We start from the raw sequence: 22,716 nt of genomic DNA, 5'->3' as shown, positions 1-22,716 counted from the left end.
AAGTGAAAGAGAGGAAGAGAAAGGGGTCAAGGTTCCATTATTCCCTTTGAGAGTGTACCCCAAACACCCAAGGACTTCCCACCAGGCCCAGCCTTTTAAAGTTTTCACCACTTCCTGACAGCTCCAAGCTGAGTGCCAAACTTTTTAGCCCCTGGACCTTTGCGGGGCACTTGTCCAAACCACAGCACTCATGGTATTCATACCACATACATGTGGGATTCTTTTCACACATAAACACAATGAAAGTAAATATTTTAAAACCAAAAAATTTTATTTCTTCTACCCTTTCCTGGGAATGGTATATAGGTCAGAACAATAAAGACTGGAGTGGAAAAAAAAACAAACTAAACTAAACATGATATTTTTTACCAATGAAAAGCGGTGGCTTTGACCTCTGGAATATAGTAAAAAACAAGAAGATGAAGAATTCTCAGCATGTCATGTGTCAGCTCACTGATGGTCCACAGCAACACTCCATTTCTTTCTGAGTATAAAAAGCATAATTCTTCCCATGATCTGCTTCTCTATGTTCCTCTAGGTTAGAGTTTGCCAGTGAGAAGAAATTACTGGAGAGTTATAGAAGGAGATGAAGAGGAAACCACCATTTTCCACAAGTGAATGGATAGGTGGAAGATTCAGAGTGGCTTCCCTAGCACATTTTTGAGAATGATCTACTTTGCCCGAGAGAGCTGGTGTTAGGTTTTAAAGATTCTCAAGTATTGCAGCAGGTCCAAGAAAGCTTCTGAAAGGTAACTATTTGGTGCTCTAGGCTGGAAACTTCAGTGCCAGCCTCTCCAAACATTGGCGGCTGCTTTTCTGACTCTACCTCCCCATTCTAATCCCCAGTTCCTTCAACAATCCTGAGAATCCCCTATTCTGCATGAAACACCTTATATATGAGAGACATCAAGTGACATCTATTATGATGACTGACCCCTGATGATATAGAGACAGTCACAAGAATGGAAAAATATTCAGTTAACTAAATATTATAAATGACCAAAATACCCAATATATCATCTTAATGCATACATACTGAATCAAATTTCAAAGTCAATTGTAGGTTAACTGAATGTCATTTTTTGCTTTTCTCTAACATTGACGAGTCAGACCATTGTATATGCTATTAGTTTCTTTGATCTTCTCAATGATGATCAAATAAACTTTGAGTCATCTTCATCTTTTTCTGAATGAAATATTTCAATTCTTAACATATAGGCTTGGAATTCATATACTTGATGTTGTTCAATGATGTTTTATCTGCAGTAAGAAGAGGGAAACAAGTTCAGTGATTAGTAGAAAATCCTTTAACCCTTGATCTTTATTTTCTTACTCTTTCCCTCTGACTTAATAGAGTGCTTCCAGTTCTATTTGTCACTACACTAGTTTTTTTGTTTTCATAAGCCTGGGATTTAATCAAGATCATATTGAAAGGTCAGAGAAATTGTAATGAATAGGACTTGAATATAATTTGATCTTGGCAAAGCATTCCATTCAAGAAATGGATTTTAACCCATCCCCCTCCCCAATATCCTTCGTGGAAGACTAGATATTCAAAATGCATTTTAACATTTTTCTCAATTCTCATTCTCAATCCTTTTCTTTACTACCTCTCTCTGTTTCTCTATTCAATGTGATAAACTATTGCATAGTATTTGCTACGTACTAGGACCTGTACAGAAATTAGGAATTAGGACAGAAAACATATCTTTTCTATTGATATTTGGTAGAGGCCAATATCCCATATTAGAGATAATGTAACTGAGGTTCAGGCAAGTTAAATAACTAGCCTAAACTCACACAGTGAACAAGCAGCAAGGTCAATTGGAAGTACACCCAACAGCAACACAGGTTATGACATTTCTTAAAGCTTTTCATCAACCTGCCCACTTCAGCACCTCTATCTTCCTTAGTCTGTTTTCCTCTTGCTCTGTGTCTTTTGTCTCTAGCCAAAAATTCCCTATTTAATTAAAATTCTAGCAATCTAATCTGTATCCTCCACTTCCCCCCCCAATCCACTCTCCCAAGGTGCTAGAAGAAGGACCTGGGCTATTAGCCAGCTTGAAGTCTCCTTTAGAAAGCTGGGTGGAGAAGCAAGGGAAGGCTTTAGGGAAGGTTCTGTGAATACCCATGGGTCATGGATGCTTTTATCCCTGCTAAAGAGAATTTTTTTTTTACCCTCTGTTTAAGAGCCAAAGAATATTAAAAACATAACTAGGAACAGTGGTGCATGCCTGTAATCTGAGTGACTTGAGAGGCTGAGACAGAGGGCTCACAAGTGGAGACCATGCGCAACAGAATGCCAGAGTGAGGACTGAAGCCAAGAACCAGGGAGAGTGGGTTACAGTGAGTCGGACACGTGGTCCTACTCCTTCTCACTCTTTCCTTTCTCTATGACCTTCTGCTCCTTTTCCCTGGGAAGACTCCAGGTGTCACCATGGAAACAATAATGGGGGTGAAGATGATTTATTATTGATCATATGAGGAAGGACTCAGAGAGCAAATAAATATAGAAAAAAAAATAGAACACAGAGAGGCTACCTACTTTAGTACTGTCAAAGTGGAGTAAAGAGCTTTTGAAGTTATAAGGTTTTCTGTTCCATCAAAGGCTCAAATAAAATTAAAGTAAAATACAGTGAGGCTGTCTTCAAATCCAGAGAACTCAAGCTTTTATTTTTGTTTTTCACAATAGTATCTAATAAAATAAGTACTCAATAACTTTTGATTTTTGATTTCCAGTCCAGAATCCTATTTTGATGTTTTTTATTTTATTTCATTTTTTTTCTCCCTGGACCCATATTCTTACAGGATAAACACCAGTGCTAGGAGAAAAACATACATAAATCTACTTTGCTTCTAAGTCAGACTGATTCAGTATCCATCTTCAAGAAGAAAATTTATTATTATTTTTCAAATTATAATATTCTAGCACACTTTGATATTCATGACCCTTGGGCCTTTTGAAGTGCTAAATAACATACAATCATTTTTTTTTTAAATTAAAACTCCTGCATTTGGCTTTAAGAAATCATTGCTTTTGCTGTGTGTTCGAAGCAACCCTGGTATGTGGAGGAATTAGGAGAAAAAACATATCTTGTCCACTGACATTTGTAAATTTCGGAATAGAAACCAAACAGAATGCAGTTTAATTTTATATGCAGAAATATGATCAAGGGAAAGTTTAAATAGGTGATTCTAGCACTGGCTTTACAAGTAAATGTTGGAAAATTTCAACAACTCTAAGAAAACCTCTGTTCTTCTCTTGGTCCCTTGATTCCTGAAATACAAAGAAATCCTACTTCTAATGATAGCAAGAATTTCTATTATTTTCCTAGAAATGAATTTTAACAAAAAGCAATGAGAAAGCATTTCTGTCAGGGAAAATAGTGAGAATAGATAAAATTTTGTGTCACATGACCCACTGAAAATGTTTAAGGCCACCACCAAATCAATAGTGTTTCACTAATTTAAAAGTAGTGGAGTTTTTTGAGAGAGATAAGGGTGGTCTCTTGATATGGTATTTGACCAAAACATAAATGAGTAATGTCTTATGTCCATATTTTGTAATATTTGCTCCACTGTCAGGAAATCCTGCATTATACTTGGCAGTTGTACCTATACTCTGAAATTCTCATATCAAAATTTTGTGTGAAAACTCTAAGATAACACTGGAATGGTTATTTTTAGTTTTAGAGGCAAATATTCAACCTCTATACATTAGTCATCTTTTCATCTCCATGACCAAAATTCCTGACAGGAACACCTTAGAAGAGAAAAGATTTAGTTGGGCTTATGGTGTCAGAGCTTCTCTGGACTGCTACAAGGTATCATGGCAGAAGGGCATGGCAAAGAAAGTTGCTCAGTTCCTGGCATGGGTGGCGGAATGGGGGAGGGGGGCGGGGAAGACAGACTGACAGCCAGAAGGGGGCCAGGCTAGAACAGATAGAGTCCCCAAGGACATGCTCCCCACCCCCTATGGCCTACTTTCTCCAGCCATGTCCCATCTGCCTATCTTTTTTTTTTTTTTAAACCACTTTCTAGTACAACCATTGAAATTATTAATCCTCTGATGAGGTCAGACCCTCATGATCCAATCTTTTACCACTGAAAATTGCTGTGCTGCCTGACACATGGGGGACATTCTAAATGTTAAGCATAATACCTTGTATGCTTTTTTATTCTGGAAATAAAACATTAACAGGGTTAATTATGTAGAATATGTAGAATACATATGCAGATGTTATATCTAATATTTGTTTTCTTTTTAAAGTTTTAAATACCTGAACTTTCTTTTCACATTTGACTCCAGAATATCCAGTCCGGCAAGAACACACATTGGGAAATGCACATCTGCCTCCATAAAGACATTTTTGATTACAAATTGCTGCAATACACAAATTTTTATAATTAACATCTTTTGATAGTAAATGCTTGTGACATATCCTGTTTTAGTGGTTTAAAGATATTTGATCAATTGTAGTAATGGCCATTGATACAGTCATAAGAAGCTGTCATATAACACATGTATACATGTATTGAAACATAACATGATACTTCATAAATGTATCAGTTAAAAATATATAAAATGAATGATTTTTGACCATAAAAATAAAAATAATGTAAGCAAAATATGTATCCTTAATTTTTCCAGTGATTATATTAACAGAAAATAAGCAGGTGAAAATAATCTATTAGTGAATCATCCATGGATCTCTCACACACACACACACACACACACACACACACACACACACACGAAAAAACAAAACACCCTAAATTCAGACAATATTTTTACAATTCTATAAAGGTATTATTGAAATAAGCCAAATTTCTTTCATTTTTTTTTTCAGTACTGAGGGTTGGGGGTACTCAATCACTGAACTACACTCCCCCCTTTTCATTTTATTATTTTTTAAAATTTGAGACAGTATTTTGCTAATTTGCTAAGACTAGCCTCAAACATGTTTTCCTCCTGCCTCAGACGCCTGAGTTACTGGGATTACAGATGTGTCTCACCATGCCCGGCTTTACTGGCTACTTTTTAGAGTACTTGAAATACCTGTATTTATTTTTTACAAAGAGTTCAAATAGAAGATAGTATTTATAACTTTCTTTTTAAAAGCTTGGAAAAGATTTAAAAGAGACAATTCAGGACTGGTTTTTGTATAAAAAAAACCAGAAATTTTTATATAATATCCTCGACTATTTAATGTACAACAACTGTTGGAAACTTAAACTTATGACACTGTACTAGAAATGTCTTTCTTGAAATATCTTCCAAGGCCATTCTAACCACACACACACACACACAAACACACACACACCCCAATCTGCCTATTTATTTTTCTATCATCTACCATTAAAAATGTTTTTTATACTTATAAATAATTAAATGTGCAACATAAAGGGAAAGATTAAGTAAATTATGATATTTATATTATGGAACCTAATGTGTGGTTTAACATTATGTTCTTTTAGGACCTAGTAAACGGTTTGAAGTGATATTGAGTGAAAATGAGCAGACTATAAAATGACATACAATACAATTGCTTTTCATAGGAGTGATACTACTTCAATGTCTCATAATAAAAGCTTAAACATTTCAAGAATAATATTCCCTTTGATATAAATGCAACACTGACAGCTATGTTTTCATCAGGGCTGCCATATGTAGTCAGCTGGGTTGTGTGCTGCACAAGTCCTCCATAGCTGAGGAGGCACTCTTAGCCATCATACATTGAAATAGTTATTATAACAATTTTCCAACAGATGGCAGTAACACACATGTTTAGGTAACAGTCAATATATTTAAGACAAATTTCTGGACAAGCAATTTTGAGGAAGTTGATGTTAGTTTGTTTTAAATTTACATAAAGATGCTTCAGTGTACTTGAATCTGTGCACACACAAAAAAAACCTCAATCTATGATCACTCGGGTCTATTTCCACATCCCTGTGCTTTTAGCATCTTCTCATCTTTCTCATGATCTGCATAGACTACTCTCCAGAATGAGCAACCCAGGTTGAGGTTGATTGTTCTTCCATTCTAGCTATTTATCATGTCTAACTTCCAATCACAATTATCAATTTTTGAGCACACATTTCTTATGTTAAGTACTTGTCCTCAATAGTACTTTGATATATTTTCTAAATAAGAAATAATAAATTATAGTTACAATTACAAACACAATTACGGCTAAGAGTCATTAAATGCAAAATTTCTGATGCAGGAAAACCATAGTGTGGTTCATAAGACATTTTCTTTCAAAGAGACTTATTTCGAGTAAAAGGCATAATTATGTATCAATTATAAATTTCAACTGGCCAGCAAATTTGAAATTATGTAATTATTGATCTTTGAAGGTATTTTTGGAGGCCTTCACATTTTTCCCATTAAGCTAATCTTTGTTAATATTTTAACATGTTATTTAAAGTTTTCAGAAATTTCAAATGTGGATAAATTTTATTTTTTCTATAGCCCAAGATTTACTTTATGAATAAATATGGATGGAAATGCATAAAATACTAAAAAAATAACATAAGATAATTCTGGGTGGTGAAATTTGGAGTGATTAAGTTTTTGCTATTTTTTCCATAATTTCTAAGATTTCCATTATAGGTGTATATTTATCCTATAACAAATAACATTTGAACTTCTGCATATTAAACTTTCCTTAGTCCCATCTAAGGAAACTGCACTGGCAACCCACAGAACATAATTTGAAACCATGCCACAAAAAATTATATATTATATCATATTTTTTTTATAAGTAAATATAAAATTGAGTAATTTTTTTTATTTCTAAAGTCATTTAGGGGGATAGTTATGGGGCTTGAACACAGGGTGCTTAACCACTGTGCCATATCCCCCAGCCCTTATTTATCTATTTATTTCATTTTGAGACAGGGTCTCACTAAATTACCTAGGGCCTCCCTAACTGCTGGGGCTGGCCTTGAGCTTACAATCCATCTTCCTCAGTTTCCTGAGTCACTGGGACTATAGCCATGAGCCACCATGCCCAGCTGTAAAATAATTTTTTAAAAGAATCAGTATTCTGTAGTTTTTTCCATTATGGATTTCTCCTAAAGTCATATTTAATTATTATAATGGGTTCCAATATGAATATATCGTAGAAAAAAATCCTATGGGCTTACGTATTTGACACTGCACTCCTTCCCAGGTGGGAGGACAGTGGCAGATGCTGGGGGCAATGCACTCACCACCGTTTTTACATTTCTGAAAGCAAATAGCTACAAATAGAAATATAAACAAGTTAAAATTTTACATTACTACTCAAATCTTATCATAAACCACATGAATTTTAATTAAAGAAAAACAGTTAAAAGTCAATGGATATTTTATCAAAGAACATTTTCCAACGTTACTCTGTAGTCCTAGAAAGTGTGATTGTAATGGTTGTGCAATAATATACATTCCATTATTTGAAAGTATTGTGGTATGTTTCCTTCAATTGTTGGACATATATGTTACTTCTCATTTTTCACCTTGATCTATGCACTATAATTGCTTCTAATTTAGAGTAATTTTACAGAAAGGATAAAAGGAAATATTTGAATGAGAAGTGCCATCATCTCAGGTACTAATCAGTCTGAGAGGCAGTAGGATCTCTCACTTGAAAAAGTCTGAATTGCGTGGTTTCTTTTGATGCCAAGGAATCCACAGTTTTGTAAACTGCCCACTGAGCCCTACTTCAGTTTAGGAGAATATAATATAAAGACTTTGTTATTTATCCTGGGCAAACAGTAGGAAACTAGGAAATACAATGTACCACTTCCTCTGCTGACCTGAAAAACTAGGTTCAGAGAACTTCTCATTTTATTCTATTTCAAAGATATCTTCTAATACAGGAATGAATACACCAAAATTAAAACAAATAAAAACAAAGAAAACTTTTTTTGTCTTATATTTTGCTTAATCTTCCCACAAAGGATGTAGACATTGTTTTTTTAAGATATCTATCTTTTTTAAAAATGTTATTGTATTTTCTTATACCTTTATTTAATTTATTTATTTTTATTTGGTGCTGAGAATTAAATCTAGTGCCTCAAACATGCTAGGCAAGTGCTCTAACACTGAGAAAAAACAGCAGCCCCGACTTTGGCATTTTAAGAGTATTCTTCTTACGTATATTGCATCTTTTCCCACTCCAACCGGAAGAGCAGGAGCAAATGTTTGGTCCCACACATTTGCCTCCATTCATGCACATGGGATCACAGATGCCTTGAGGGGAAACATGAAATATTAGCTTTAAATGGCAACAGTTTTATTTGCTTTACCTGTAGTCTGTATATAGGTTTAGTAGTGTCTTACTTTTTTGGCATCTCCTACCAGTGTATCCTTCACGGCAGACACACACATTATTTCTCATGCAGTGGCCACCATTCTTGCAGGGAGGGTGACAGATAGCTAAAAGAACACATGGCAGCAATGTGTGAATATTACATATTCGGTTATTATGTACTGCATATTGCATCCTGTGCTTGCTATCTATGGGGCCATAAGGCAGAGGAATGTGCTATTAAAATAAAAGATTACAACTACAAGTCATTAAAACTGTCCTTTCTATATCATAAAATATGATGCTTATAGCCATAAGCTGCTAGTGGGTTAGCACAATTTGAAATATATGAGAGTAGTATTCATAACAAATGAAGTCCTCAGTATTATAGTATATATATTATGAACCTTTGCTTTGGTCTGGTCTTACCATACTGTGAAGTAAATGAAGCATAAAATGATCAGGACACAACCAAGAAAATAAATCAGAACTTACCTCAAAATAAGAATGTTTTGCTCTTTTGGAAATCAGAAAAATCTCTACAATTTGTCACATATCACAAAAATATCAAAAAACCTTTAACGTTTGAATACTTTTGATGCAGTTTAGTGTGACTGGTTCTTGTGAATCCTTGATAGAATCTTTTGACAATAATTCTTAGTGGTTGTTAGTAATATTTCTTCAAAACTTATAATTTACTAGTATCTTCTATTTTTAGGATTCTGTCTCATGACATTCAGAGGTTGAGTTATTTTATGAAAGGTTTTTCTTTTTTTCTTTCACTTCTTTTTTTTTTCCTCCTGGGAATCAAATCCAGAGCTTGTACATGCTAAGCACATGCTCTAACTCTTAGCTACACCACCACTAAATGCAGTTATGCTTTTCTCCTTTTCTTCTTTCCCTTCCTCTTTCCCTCCCTCCCTCCCTCTCTTCTTCCTTCCTTCCTTCCTTCCATCCTTCCTTTCTTATTAATATGAGACAGAAATGCCTGAAAATTTTTAAATTCAATTTTTCCTTGAATGATAGTTAAGTGTATTTTAGTTTGTATTTTTAAAATTAATTTCAAATTGACAGGTTTTAGTAATGGGACTGTCATTACCAAAAGACTTGAATTCCAGTTTGAATTAAACCCACCTTATTAGCTGCTTTCTTCACTTCTAAAGACTGTAAGAAAAATCTCACTGACATCAAATGGATTTATAAATAAAAAGCACTTCAAGTACAAAAAAACAATACAAATGGATGCTTTTAGAGAATGGATAGTTTCCACTACGTTATACTGAGCCTCTTCTGGCTCATGCTTGACTCTACTTTCTCTGATATTTTATGAATACTTTCTTATTTTTTAAAGCATTTGTTCAACAGTCTTTATTGAAGCATGGAAAAGAAAACAGTGACAGTAACCTGTCATTAGCTATGACACGGAGTTAGGTTAGATTATAGATTATTTCTCCCAATTTTTCACTCTTGTTTAGCCATGCCTTCTTCCAGGTGACTTTGTACCCACCACATTGGAGGTGGGGTTTATTTTCTCATCCTGTAGTTATTGGGTTTTGCCACAGGACTTAATTTGACCATTGGCCTGACAGCAGACATGATATAAGCAGACTCTCTAAATATTCAGGGTAGTTTGCCTTGGCCTCTTGCTCTCCTGATCTTTGCTTGAGAAAGGCATACACCAGATAGATGTGGGTCTCTGGAGGAAGACAGACAGGTGAAGCAGTCTACAGTCAAGTCCAGACAACCTGTATTGTTTGTGAGTCAGGGAAATAAATGCATATTGCTGGACACTGAGATTTGGGGGATTGTTTGTTACACATCAAATACTGACTGATAAAAAACCTACACATGGAGAATTATAAACAGGTATATGTTATGTTTTATTAGTGGTAGAATGTTCTTATGTGTTCTCTTTCCCATTCTTTACATAATTTAATATGATTTCTATTTATTAGAAATAAAGGTCTTTTTTTCCACTACAGAAGCACCATAGTAAATACCTATGATTGGGAACTTAACACTAAAATAATAAACCCCAAGTTGCTTATGGTATACAGCCTTATAACAATTCACAAAGTCTTGAGTGTAGAGACAAATACATTTATACAAAAAGCACATATGATTGAAATAATATATATAAAGAGAATAAAATTTGAACTTAGTCATCTAGCCATCATCCCAGGTTAGAAAAGGAATTTTAGGAGAAAACCAACCCTCCTACCAGATTCTTCAGGCCTCAGATGGTTCTCCCAACAATGCCCAGGTTGAACCAAGTAACTGAGGATTTTAGGAGGTGAAGGAAACTGGAAGATGTGGTTATACATCTTCAGACATACACTTTAACCCTGACATTTTTTTTAAAGAGTAGTATAATAATATTGTGATGTTCCCAGCCAAATTTTTGTCTTCCTCTTTTGAAATTCTATTGTACAAACAGTCCCTCGTATTTACTTTTAATCACATTTTGCCTAATTTTATTCAACTTCTTTTAATGTGTGTCATCTTCCCTGCCCAACATTTGGACTCACAGTGGATATAATGTAATAGTGTTTAGGTCAAACCTGAAAGCCAGGAAATATGAAGCCTGAAGATTTACAGGAAGTTGTCAAAGTCTATGCCAGCTAGGAAGTTGCAACAGGGGGCAATTCTCATACTTGCTCTTATCTCACTATAGCAACCTGCTGTTGAAAAAGGCATATGTTCCATAGATACTTTTTCGTTCAACTAAATTACTTAGAGATTCCCTCTTTTATCTAGTTTCACAGTTGGCATATAGTTTTGAGAAGTTTTCTATGTCTTACATCTGAAATTAGCAAGGCACATGTAAGCTTTTCATTTCTCTCCTTATTTTTTCTACTCAGAATTACACTTATAATTCTTCACCATGGATTTAATTGCAATCTCTTAGCTTCTAAGATTTGCCTACTTAGTCTTTGCTTCCTCCATTTCACAATGGAGGAAATATGGATGAGAGGATATGTTCTCTAGGCCCATATGTCTTGTGTTTGAGTGATGGTTTCTTCTCTACTTCAGTTTCATCTTAAGAATCCTAGCCAACTTCCAAATTAAAAAATAATAAGAATTGGAAATCAAATTCTATCCTTGCTAGGAAAGTATAAATTTTATGAATTAAATTATGATGATGTGCTTATATGTTCTGTACTAAAAAGTTAACTCTATATTTTGTGTAACTCAAAATATGAAGATAGAGAAAATATATTTTTAAAAATTTATTGACATTAATTCCTACCTATACTCTCACCCTCAAGACATTCCCATTGCTCTGAAGAAAGCCCTACAGCATTAACTATTTGAAGGAAATAATGGGTCACAAAGAATATGATGCATTTTTATGTCTCCACACCATCTTGCAGAGAGCTGTGCATAGATGATTCTTCATAAATGTTTAATGAAACTAAAGTCAAGAGAGATTGTGGGAAATCAATAGACAGTAGCTTATAAATCAAACATTTTTGCTATGACGGCAAGTAAAATGATATAATTTCACTGGAAACTGCATGAAAACTTCGCTTATTGGTTTCATATCTTTGTTATATAAAGCACTGATAAATGCCAAGGTTGTAAGCCTAACATACATTGAATAACTAAAACCATTTTACTTAATAACTCCAATACCCTTTGTATGAGCTGGTCATTTGATGGCTAGACCTGCAGCATCACAATAAATAGAAGAAACAAATAGCAGCTTCCACTTTCAAACTTCTCTAATGTTTTCTCAAAGCTCTATTGATGTCTAACATTCCATTTGACTTTTTGACTTATCAAGAAAGAATCATTACCGTTCTGACAGTGTGCACCAAAAAATCCATTCGGGCAGAGGCAAGCGTTTGGCTTGTAACAGGAGCCACCATTGAGGCAAACAGGGTCACACAAAGCTAATGAACAGCAAAAGGGAAAGAGATCATAAAAGTATTATTATTTTAAAAATTAAATTTTAAAAGGAAAGCTGCACAGAAATGGAGCTCCATACAAAATGGAGCACCTATAATTCATTAGACCTTGCCAAACGTAAGAGGCATGAAATAACTGCATAATAGCTTTCAAAGTGTATTCATTAAGTTTACAAATAATATTAAACTTAGAATGTGGAGTGTGTGAGTAGAATTTAGAATGCCCTTGGTAAGCTCAAAAAAAAAATGACTAAGTTAAGAGCACACGATTCATTCAATAGCACTAATGAGATGACTTGTAACCTGCTGGAACCAGTGGGGCTAAGTGTACCTCTCTGTCTCCTTCCCAAATGAAACAGGGACACTACTCAGGTCTCAGAACTCTCAAAAACATTTCTTTGTATTTACTCTATTACCTTTATTTTGTTTAAAAAGCACTCCATTCCATTTTTCAGCGTATTCCAAAGTCTACTAGAACTTTATTTTCTTCCAAACTCCATTTGCCAGAACTGATTTCCATCTTTGCTTTCAAGGAACTGTGCTTCAACGATATTACTTATCATATCCCAACTTGTCCTGGTCTTGTGTTTTTTACAGCTGCGTCCCAGGTCTCCTTAACTATCAATATTCTACTTGAAATGAGGGCAAAATCAAATTGATCTTTGTTTCCCTTTGCGTCATGCTTCACATACAGTTGGCAAACTATGAATGTTGAATTAAATTTTCATTGAGAAAAGTCATTAGAATAACTGCCAATTAATTAAACATGAAAAACCACAAATATTTCTGCCAAGAAGTGAATCTGATATTGTGATAAATAAATGGAATAACAGGATGGTTGTCTGTATAACTAAGAATTGACTGGATGTTTAATGAAATAGGGTGTTTATGGTTGGATAACAATAAAGCTATAAGACATAATCCAGTCCAATATAAGAAGATGAAAGTTACTTATCAGATCAGTTTCATTTCTTAGATGCAAGTCTTTAGAACATCGGCACATTTTAAATTTCTTTTAACGGACACATTCATTGCAAACAACTCTGATTTTACCTGTACTACAGGTGGGTCCATACCAACCAGGCTTGCATTGACAAACATCTGGTGCAAGACATGCACCTCCATTTTCACAGTGTCTGTTGCAAACCACTAAGACCCATAGTGAAGATAAAAGAAAGACAAGTTAGGCGAAGAATGCTCACCACCACTCTAACTATTATATAATTATCTCATGACTGCCAAATGTTTTTGCTAATGAATAAAATGGAAATAATTTATACTTTGGCTTTAAATGCTTTTCCCTTTTCATATTCAGTTATTTTCTCACTAATAGAGTTGGGGATAGTAGAAAACCATTGAACTGCACAGTCAACAAAATTGGCTCTTAGGGGAAATTATTAGCTACTGATGAAAGTGACTATAGACATAAATGAAATGAGATAAATTTATTTGCAAATGAGCACATTTTAATTCATCTTATCTCAAAGGTAGGTTTAAGAATAGTTATTTCTTAGAACAAACTGCTCCCAGTGCTACCCAGGATGAAAGACTGTTTTTTACTTAGGGTTTGGGTTCATTCCATTTAGTGTTAAAGAGAAGTTCATCAAAGCAGCAAGTTCATTATAGCAGACTGCAAGGGAGCTTGGCTTACTTGTTTCACACCTCGATCCCACAAAACCATAAGCACAAGTACAGAGATTGCCAGGCAAGCACGTGCCACCATGTTGACAAGGTGGGCTACAATGTTCTGCAGGAACAGATTACATTATTAAGTCAGGTTCTTAATAATAATCACAATGAATTATCCATTTATATTTAAGAAGCACAGTCACAATAAAGCCTATTGTAAGAGCAGTTTATAATGACTTCAGTTCTCTTTGACAATGAGATTCAGCTCTGAGGGACTGACTGTGTGGATTCACACTCTGAAACCCTCACCAGGTATCAGCATGTTTGGGTTTATAAAATAAATCTAGAAAATGCAACACAGACAGTTGTGTAAAAGGTTTATAAAAATTTGGTTAACTGAATGGAAACATATCATCTTAGGCTTCTTCTGTAAAATGAATCTTGGACTTACATATTTCTACCCTAAAAAAAGAATATTTCTATATTTACATGGCTCTCACCACAGGCTATTGTTGAAAGTTTCAGTTCGACCTAAAAAATTTAGTTTGTTAATTTTTTGTTTGCCTTGTCATTAAAGCATTTAACATGACTCAGTTTATTAGTAATCATATGTACCATCTACCAAAATACATTGTTTTAAAAAAAACTATTTTAAAAATATCAACTAACTCATTTCTTTAAAGTATTACCTAGCTTTAGGAATTCTATTTCATACATTCTCCACTTAATATTTCACCTAAAGTCACGCAAATTATATGGCTAAAGATGTATTTTTAAAATTAATTTTTTAAGTTTCTTCTTATTACCACCTTATATCTTCTTATTTGTAGAGATATGATACCCTAAAACCAAATCTTCAAAAAATTTTAGAAGATAATTTCACCAAAGAAATGCTACTATTCTTTGGATCTCTGATTTCTGAAACTTAAGTTTTTAAAATTCTCAAATGAATTATTTTTAGTTAACACTTAAAAAGTGGACTCTTTCACCAATATTAATAACTACATATTAGTATATACACAGTGAAACTGAATTATCTTATAAAAGCCTATTAAAGAAAATAACATTTTATTTTAACCCTATTAGTTGATTTTTCAATTTGGATTACCACCTTCATTGCAGGTTGTTCCACCATATCCTGGAGGACATTTGCAGACATTAGGCTTTGTGCATTTCCCATGGTTTTTGCAAGCAGGCTGACATACAGCTGTATAAAATAAACCCATTTAGAAATATCAATTATCAAGTAAAATTCATTTTTCAATTTAATGAATGATACACCTACCAGTTTGGCAGTTAGAACCGGTATAACCTGATCTGCATTTGCATATGTTTGGTGCCACACATTCCCTGCTCCTTCCACATGGATGTCTACAAATGGCTGCAAAAATCAAGGAGAAATGGCTGAACCATTGAGATGATATATATATGCCACTCAATTATTTACTTATAATGAAATTTAAAATTTCTCAAATTGTAACATTTTGATAAGGTATTAAATAATGACCATTCACCCTTAAAATGGTCTTCTTAATATTTTTAATCATTAGAATGACTGAGAAAAATCGTTTTTAGAGTAAGAAAGAAGTGCCAAATGTAATAATTACTCCCAAGATGGTGCCTGTTAGAGGTAGAACCTAACCCTACCTGAAATTACAGTCTTTTTTCAGGGGGCAATGAAATTTCAGATATGAATTAGCTAAATGTTAATAAATAATAAGGATAATCAGATTTCAAAGAACACATCATGAGGTTGATTCCTTAAGCTTCTCTACTACCTGATATATTCTACTGGACATTTAACACTTCCTGCAGTATCTAATATACATGAAAAAATTTTTTTCATTTGTTAAGGAATTCCTATAGGTATTATAAAACGTAAGTATTGAGAGTTATTATTCTTATGAAAAAAAGAAGAAAAATAAATTTCCTTTAGGTAATATGGGAAACATAAGAATATTCCAACAACTGTCTCATTTAATTTTGGTCTCAAATAAAACAAAACACAAAACAAAACAAGAACATCAAACTCATATCAACAGCAACAATAAAAACCAGACTCTAAATTATAGGACTCAAAAATTTGATTTGTATCAAATAAAACAATGTTAATAATTGTGGAAAGATATAAAAATACTTGTAAAATTAAAATGATGCAAAACTTGTTTAAGACTCCAAAGAATTGGAGGAATTACAGACACAACTGTATAAGTTGCAAATAAGTAAATAGATCAGAAAGAGTAATTTAAAATGGTAACTGTGCATTTTGAACTAAAAATAACTCAGGCCACAATGTTAATCAGATCTATATTGACATCCTTGTTTTTTTTCATTACTTGCTTAATAACAGGACAGTCAGTCCCTCAAACTCCACTATCTCATCTATCTATTGGGAACAATAACACTTATTATATGGAGTTGTTGTTGATCATATATAACTGATACAGAATGTTTCTGAAGACCTTGGGACAGAGTAGGTACTCAATAAATATATTTATATATCATATTGTTGTGATAGTATATAATATTAACACTTTAAATAAGAAACTTAGAAAACCCACTTTTGCTTCTTTTTTTCAAAACATGTTGAAGAAAGTGGAAGGAAGAGAAATTAGTAAGTGGAAAAGTGAATCTTCTTAGTGACTAAAACTGGAATGAGGTAGTTTTCTCTGTATCTTCTGAAAAATTTTCATAGTACCTCTGCAATTGACACCATCTCCATAATACCCAGTGGGGCAGCGTCCACACTTGAAGTGGCCACCTGTGGTTGGCACACAGGAAACACCAAGGAAACAAGGCAACTCAGCACAAGTCGATATTTTGGTTGACCCAAATTTCTGTGGCAAACTAGTGACTGCTTTAGTAACTGATGCTACAAACTCATCTTCGTCTTGTGTGTAACCTTGCAAAGAACTGTTAATGAGAGAATGATATTCTCCTGTCTCTATTTGGATGGTGCTATGGAAAATATCCCTCCCTTGGCCACGAGAACTGTTGGGATTAATGCTTAAAGAATGATGCCTGTTGTTTGTAGGATCTTCCAATTCTTCCACACTGAGATCTGCACTGAGAATATGATCCACATGTTCATAACCAAGTATCTGTTGAGAAACAGACTTCTTTGAAGTATCCATCTGAGTTGTAATTGATTTCGGTGACAGGTAGGAGATGTTCATTGTACTCAAGAACCTTTTGAATGGTGGAGGACTAGGGGTAAAGCTTGCACCAGTTAGTGAATGCTCTGTTGACAGTGGCTGAAAATTCAAGTCTAACAACAAAAAAAGAAATAGAAATGTTAGTCAAAAGCATTTATTAATGTTCTGCTCTACCCACAATATTTGACATTAAGTTATTCATGCCTTCATTTAGCATCTACATGTGTAACACTATATGAGGAGTCACAAAGTAAAGGGAAGTCATGACACTGCTCCTGCCTTCAAGGATCTTATATGGCTACCTGTTGGGGCACTCAAGATAGCATAGAATAGTAGCTAGCATGAAAGTTAAAGTATAATAATTAGTAAGATTTTCTGAAATCACCTTAAATGATACTGTCATTTGGTTGTTATATGACATGAGGGAATGCATTTTTCTAGAATATGATCCAGAGGATTCAATAGATTAGCAAAAAAAAAAAAAGTGAATACATTTGTCACTGTATTTCAACTAAAATCACTACTACTTACTAGAGGCATTTCTGCTTGCTGGCTTAACGTCGTTTTCTCCCTGTTTGGCACTTTTACCATCCTCTTCCATAGTTACACTTTTGTGAGACCTTGTGAGAACTGCAATTTGTGTAGCAAGTTCATTTAAAAACTCTATTTCAGCTGTAAGTGGTACACAAAAAACAGAAACAAATCAGAATAAAAATATCACAAAACCAAAGCATTATGAATAAAAACATATAAGAATATATAAAAACATATAATACACATGTCACATGGAACTCTTTTGCATCTTAAAGAATAAATTTTGATATCCTCTCATTAGCAAACCCTCTGGAATAGACTTAATTGAGTGCCTCAAAATTCATATGTCAAAGCCCTAACTCTACACGGCTGTATTTAGAGACAGGAGGGAGGACGTGATTAGATTACAGGAGGTTAGAAGAATGAGGCTCTGGTCCAGTAGGTTTGTTGGCCTATGAAGAGGAAAAGACTCCAGGAGAGCACACAGAGAGAGGGCCCAGTGGGGGCAGCTTTCTGTTGGCCAGTAAGAAAGTCTCAACTCAAACCAGCCAAGCCAGCAACTTCATCTTGAACTTCCAGCCTCCAGAACTATGAGAAACAAAGTTCTACTGTTTGAGATTTACCACTCAGTCTGTGGGATTCTGTTACGGCAGCCTGATCTGAGTAAGAAAGCTTTCTTCAGTAGTCCCAACACACCAAATCCATCTGGTCCACCTAGGTTCTTTCACAGGACTGTCCTTTGTACTATTGACTCTTGTGCATGTCTTTCTCCTACTGGTTACCAATAACCTCAAGAATACAAACCCTGCTCTACTTACTTTTGGGGTGTGGGGGTGGGGGAGGTACGGAGATTGAACTCAGGGGCACTTGGCCACTGAGCCACATCCCCATCCCTATTTTGTATTTTATTTAGACACAAGGTTTCACTGAATTGCTTAGAGCCTCATCTTTGCTGAGGCTGGCTTTGAACTTTCAGTCCTCCTGCCTCAGCCTCCTGAGACACTGGGATTACAGGCATGCACCACCATACCCAGTTCTGCTTATTTTTATATTCCTTAAATTCTGGTGCCTGCCATAACTAAGTAATCACCAACAACCAATTCTTCTGCAGCAATAAGCATATTTGTGAAATACACAAATATCTCTGACAAGGTTAAGAAAACTCTGAGTCACTCATGTGTAATGGGGTTAGGTTTAATTGTCACCTTGATATAAGTTTTACTGAGGGAACAATCCTCTTTGTTTGGAAAGGAGGGATGTTAGTCAGAGAGCAGAAAGTATTAATATTAGGAACTGGATACTGAAGGAGAAATGCAAGCAGTTGAAGTAGTGAGGAATCCTCTTACCCTCTGCCCTGTGTTCCTCAGAGCTGTCATCTCCAGTGCTAGACACATTCAACCCAATTTGAAGCTTAAGGTGATATTATATCATTAGTATCTATTTTTCATCAGAGTAGATCTCATTAAATTACACCAAAGATGTAATTCTTTGATTTTGTTTTCTATAACTTACTTTTCTCTTTTAATCTTTTAAAATATTGATGTCCACCTTTTTTTTGGTCTTCTTTCCTCCATATTCTCCCTGGGTAATGTCACCTCATAGCTGATGACCTTAATAACTGTATATTTAACTTAGTTCTCTCTGCTGAGCTTCATGTGGGTATTCCATTGTCCTTTAGTCTTTTAGTAACCAAACTGAATTCACTATAATTCTTCTCTAAAACCATTACTTCTTCCTGTATATTTAATCAGATCAACCTGCCATAACAAAATACCATAGACTGGGTGACCTAAACAACAGAAATTCAGTTCCTTACTGGTTTGGAGGCTGGAAAGCTCTGGATGAAAGGTGCTGGCCTGTTTTGTTTTGTGTGAGGACCTTCTCCATGTATTGGAGATAGACATGCTCCCAATGTGTTCTCACCTGGCAGAGAGAGTTATCTGGTGAGCTGGGCATGGTGGTACAATGCTATAAAGCCAGCTATCTGGGAGGCTGAGACAGGAAGATTGCTAAGTGTGAAGGCAGCTTGATTACCTGGGGAACCCTGCCTCAAAATAAAAAATATAAAAGTTGGAGATGAAGCTCAGAGACAGAAAGATCCCTGGTCCAATCGCCAGTTCAATCAAAAAAAAAAAAAAAAAAAAAAAAGGAGAGAGAGAAAAAGAATTCTCTGGTGTTTCTCCTTATAAGACACTAATCCTATTAGATTAGGACTCTACTCTTATCACCTCCTACAACCCTATGAACTTCAATGTTGGAATTTTAGTGGAATGTAGTTCAGTCCACAACAATGTGAGTGCCAATTCCACATACCATTCACCTAAATCAAATACCTGCAACTAAATGACTCTCTTTCCTACGCTAATCCAGTTACTGACCAAGCCAAATACTATCAGCTTGCTTCTTTAGCATCTCTTTCATTTCTCACTATCTTACCTTAAGGCAGAATATCTTCATCTCTCCCTACATATTTGAAATACTATCTTGGCTTTGCTTTTCTTCCCACCTTCAGGCTTACACATTTCTTTACCCACAGATGGTCTATTGTCTATATTACTTGAGTAAAATTTCTTAAATATAAGTCTTAACATGTTTCTCTCTTATTTCAAAACTTTAAGGGACTGCTGCTGGTCTAAATGCTGGCTACCTCTCTAGCTTCAACTCCTGCAGCAGCTCTTCGGGCCTGTGGTCCTCCAGGCACACTGAATTGTTCAGTGCTCAGGATGTGCTGTGGTATTACATGGCCCTGGGCTTTTGCTCGGGCTATTTCTTCTTCCTGCAATGCTTTTCACCCTCTTGATCTCATACATTAGATTCAGCTGTTGTATATCTACTATAGTCTAGATATCTTCTTTTTAAAGTTTTTCATTATTCCTCCAGGTAAACACAACACATCGTGTAAGATTCCAGCTAGTCCCTTTTCTATCACAAGACACAGAATATTGTATTCTACCAAAGGATTAGTGCTATTGCACCCTAACCCCTTAAGTCAGAGGACATGTCTGATATATTTCTGCATCCCATTCATCTAGTGTATTGCACAACACTTAATGCATATATACCAAATGAGTGTGTAAGAAAGAGAATGGAATTGAGTGATTTGAGCTAATTAAATGCAGCAGAAAACATCTCACAGCAGAAAATAAACCTTTACCATGACAGGTTTTCCCATCACCATAAAATCCTTTTGGACATGAACCACAATGATAGGAGCCAAAGGTATTGAAGCACTCTACTCCTGGAAAGCAAGGCCCAGATGCACACTCATCAGCATCTTCCTGGCAGTTTTTGCCTAAACAGAATATAGATTAAAGAGTTCAAGTGATTTATTTTGAAATACATTTTATGTCTACCAGGCTCATTTTTGTTTTGGTTTCTTCTACTATTTATTTAAGACCTCCCAGTCCCCACAGAGAAGTCATGCATTGTGAGGACAAAACTGTGCTGTTTTTGAAATTTACTGTATAACCACATGTAAGGATTGCTTAGATTTCACTTATGATTCAACTTGACCCTTCAAGTACATAAAAAAAAATTGCCTATAAATAAGATGACTTAAAAGTCCATTAACATTTAAAGTAAAAGGTTATCATATTAGAGAATTCATTTGTAGTTCATTAAAAAAACTCAGTGACTTTTTTCTTAAACAATGAAAATGGTTGTTTAGAATGGTTTTCGCCTTCGCTTAATGACAACTTCTTTTATCCACTTTTTGCATTGTCTGTGAAAACTTGTGAAAAGTTTCCAATGTGTTAGAAAAGTCAGTCTTTCCTCAGTAAAACAATTGGAGATGAAGTTGTGCTCTTTCAATGCTTAACAATTTATTTGAATGAATAAATTCCTATCATTAAGAATAGTAACCCTGATTTTGCAAAAATCCCTGGTGCAATCAATACTTGCATTCTTTCAACAACTCAGTAAAAAAGAAATTTATATTCATAATTCAAAATGACAAAATATTCATTTAAAAGAATGAAGAAAATTAAAAGACACCTAAATATTCTGCTACCAGTTCTCTTAGTTGCTTTCATTTTTTAAACATTCTGAATAATCAATTCTACTCTAAGAAAATATAAAATTAACTGATAGGTGCAGACCTCAAATTATTAGAGTATAAAAACACTTTAGATACAACATAAAAGACACAAGCAAATTTGCACTGCCCAGTCAGGATGCACCTCCTCTTCCGTCTTAAATTCTGTGTTGTTCATCTCACTGCTTGCATGTGCTTGTAAGCTCTCCTGCTCCCTCTCTCTCTCCTCCTGCCTCTGAACTCTTGTATTTTTAAGCCTCACTTTCTACCCCTGCACCTCCCTTTCTCTTATTTTTCCTTTAAGATCCCGGTTACATTCCTCATTTGATTCCCCAGAATCTGATTCAGCCATCAATCATACCAAATTCCTATTCCTCTGAGGTCTTTCCAGTGGCTGAGTTCACAGGTTAGTAAAGTGGCTGTTTCAGGAGACAAGGAGAGTTCCCTCTAAGCTCATGAAACAATTTAAACTATATTTTTATATCTTCTTATGTTTAAAAAACTATCTGTCTTTCTTGCCCACTGGCTTAATAAATGAATAAAAAGCCACACTTCATCATATTGGTCACAAATACTCTGCTTGTGTCCTTGGTGCACTGATGCCAAGAGACTGTATTTCTGGCTCCTGTTCTGCCCCTGTATATCCTTATACAGACAGTTTGATTTATCTGTTCTAGTTTCCACAACCTCAATATGATGAGGTTAGAAACAAGATATATTATGACCCCTTATATCTTTGAACACTAAGGCTTACTACTGAATCAATTATATCATAGTCACTAAAACAGACACTAATTCAGAAGTTATATTGCATTTCCTTGTCTCTTGCACTGATTTTTTCCCTAAATTTCCATTGTCTTCCAAAAATATTTCATGAGTCTAGCACCTAAGCAGTAAATCATCTGGCAAATGATCTAATATAGTAATGAAATTTACACATATAATGACAGTTTAATGGTATCATAAAGTGCTGTATAGGTTTTATTACTCAGATAAAATTATATTGCATCAAGGAATAATCATGTTCCATTGTACTAATAATGTCTGATCATCCTATGAGGAAAGAGAACTTGGGCACCCAAGTAGAATCATATCTAGTTGTGTTTAGGAAAGTGAATAGGTAACCTGGTATATGGTACACAATTTGGAATGCT

General features: G+C 34.8%; 1 protein-coding gene across 1 annotated transcript in view; it reads right to left on the bottom strand.

Annotated features, from left to right (window-relative positions):
* Positions 1–250: 250 nt before the first annotated feature.
* Vwde (von Willebrand factor D and EGF domains) overlaps positions 251–22,716 on the bottom strand; it is a 69,942-nt gene continuing 47,476 nt past the window's right edge. The window contains exons 17-28 of the mRNA XM_078040339.1: positions 20,684–20,821; positions 16,539–17,108; positions 15,126–15,221; positions 14,952–15,047; positions 13,863–13,958; positions 13,265–13,360; positions 12,101–12,196; positions 8,333–8,428; positions 8,147–8,242; positions 7,156–7,251; positions 4,281–4,384; positions 251–1,260 (exon numbers count right to left, since the gene is read on the bottom strand). Of these exons, the coding sequence (XP_077896465.1) occupies positions 1,246–1,260; positions 4,281–4,384; positions 7,156–7,251; positions 8,147–8,242; positions 8,333–8,428; positions 12,101–12,196; positions 13,265–13,360; positions 13,863–13,958; positions 14,952–15,047; positions 15,126–15,221; positions 16,539–17,108; positions 20,684–20,821 (1,595 nt within the window). The 3' untranslated portion in view covers positions 251–1,245. The remainder of the gene's footprint in view (positions 1,261–4,280; positions 4,385–7,155; positions 7,252–8,146; positions 8,243–8,332; positions 8,429–12,100; positions 12,197–13,264; positions 13,361–13,862; positions 13,959–14,951; positions 15,048–15,125; positions 15,222–16,538; positions 17,109–20,683; positions 20,822–22,716) is intronic.

This window comes from Ictidomys tridecemlineatus, chromosome 2 (genome assembly GCF_052094955.1).
Source record: "Ictidomys tridecemlineatus isolate mIctTri1 chromosome 2, mIctTri1.hap1, whole genome shotgun sequence".
Taxonomy (NCBI): Eukaryota; Metazoa; Chordata; class Mammalia; order Rodentia; family Sciuridae; genus Ictidomys; species Ictidomys tridecemlineatus.
Note: the sequence above shows the minus strand (reverse complement) of the source record. Positions and strands in the feature narration are given on the sequence as shown.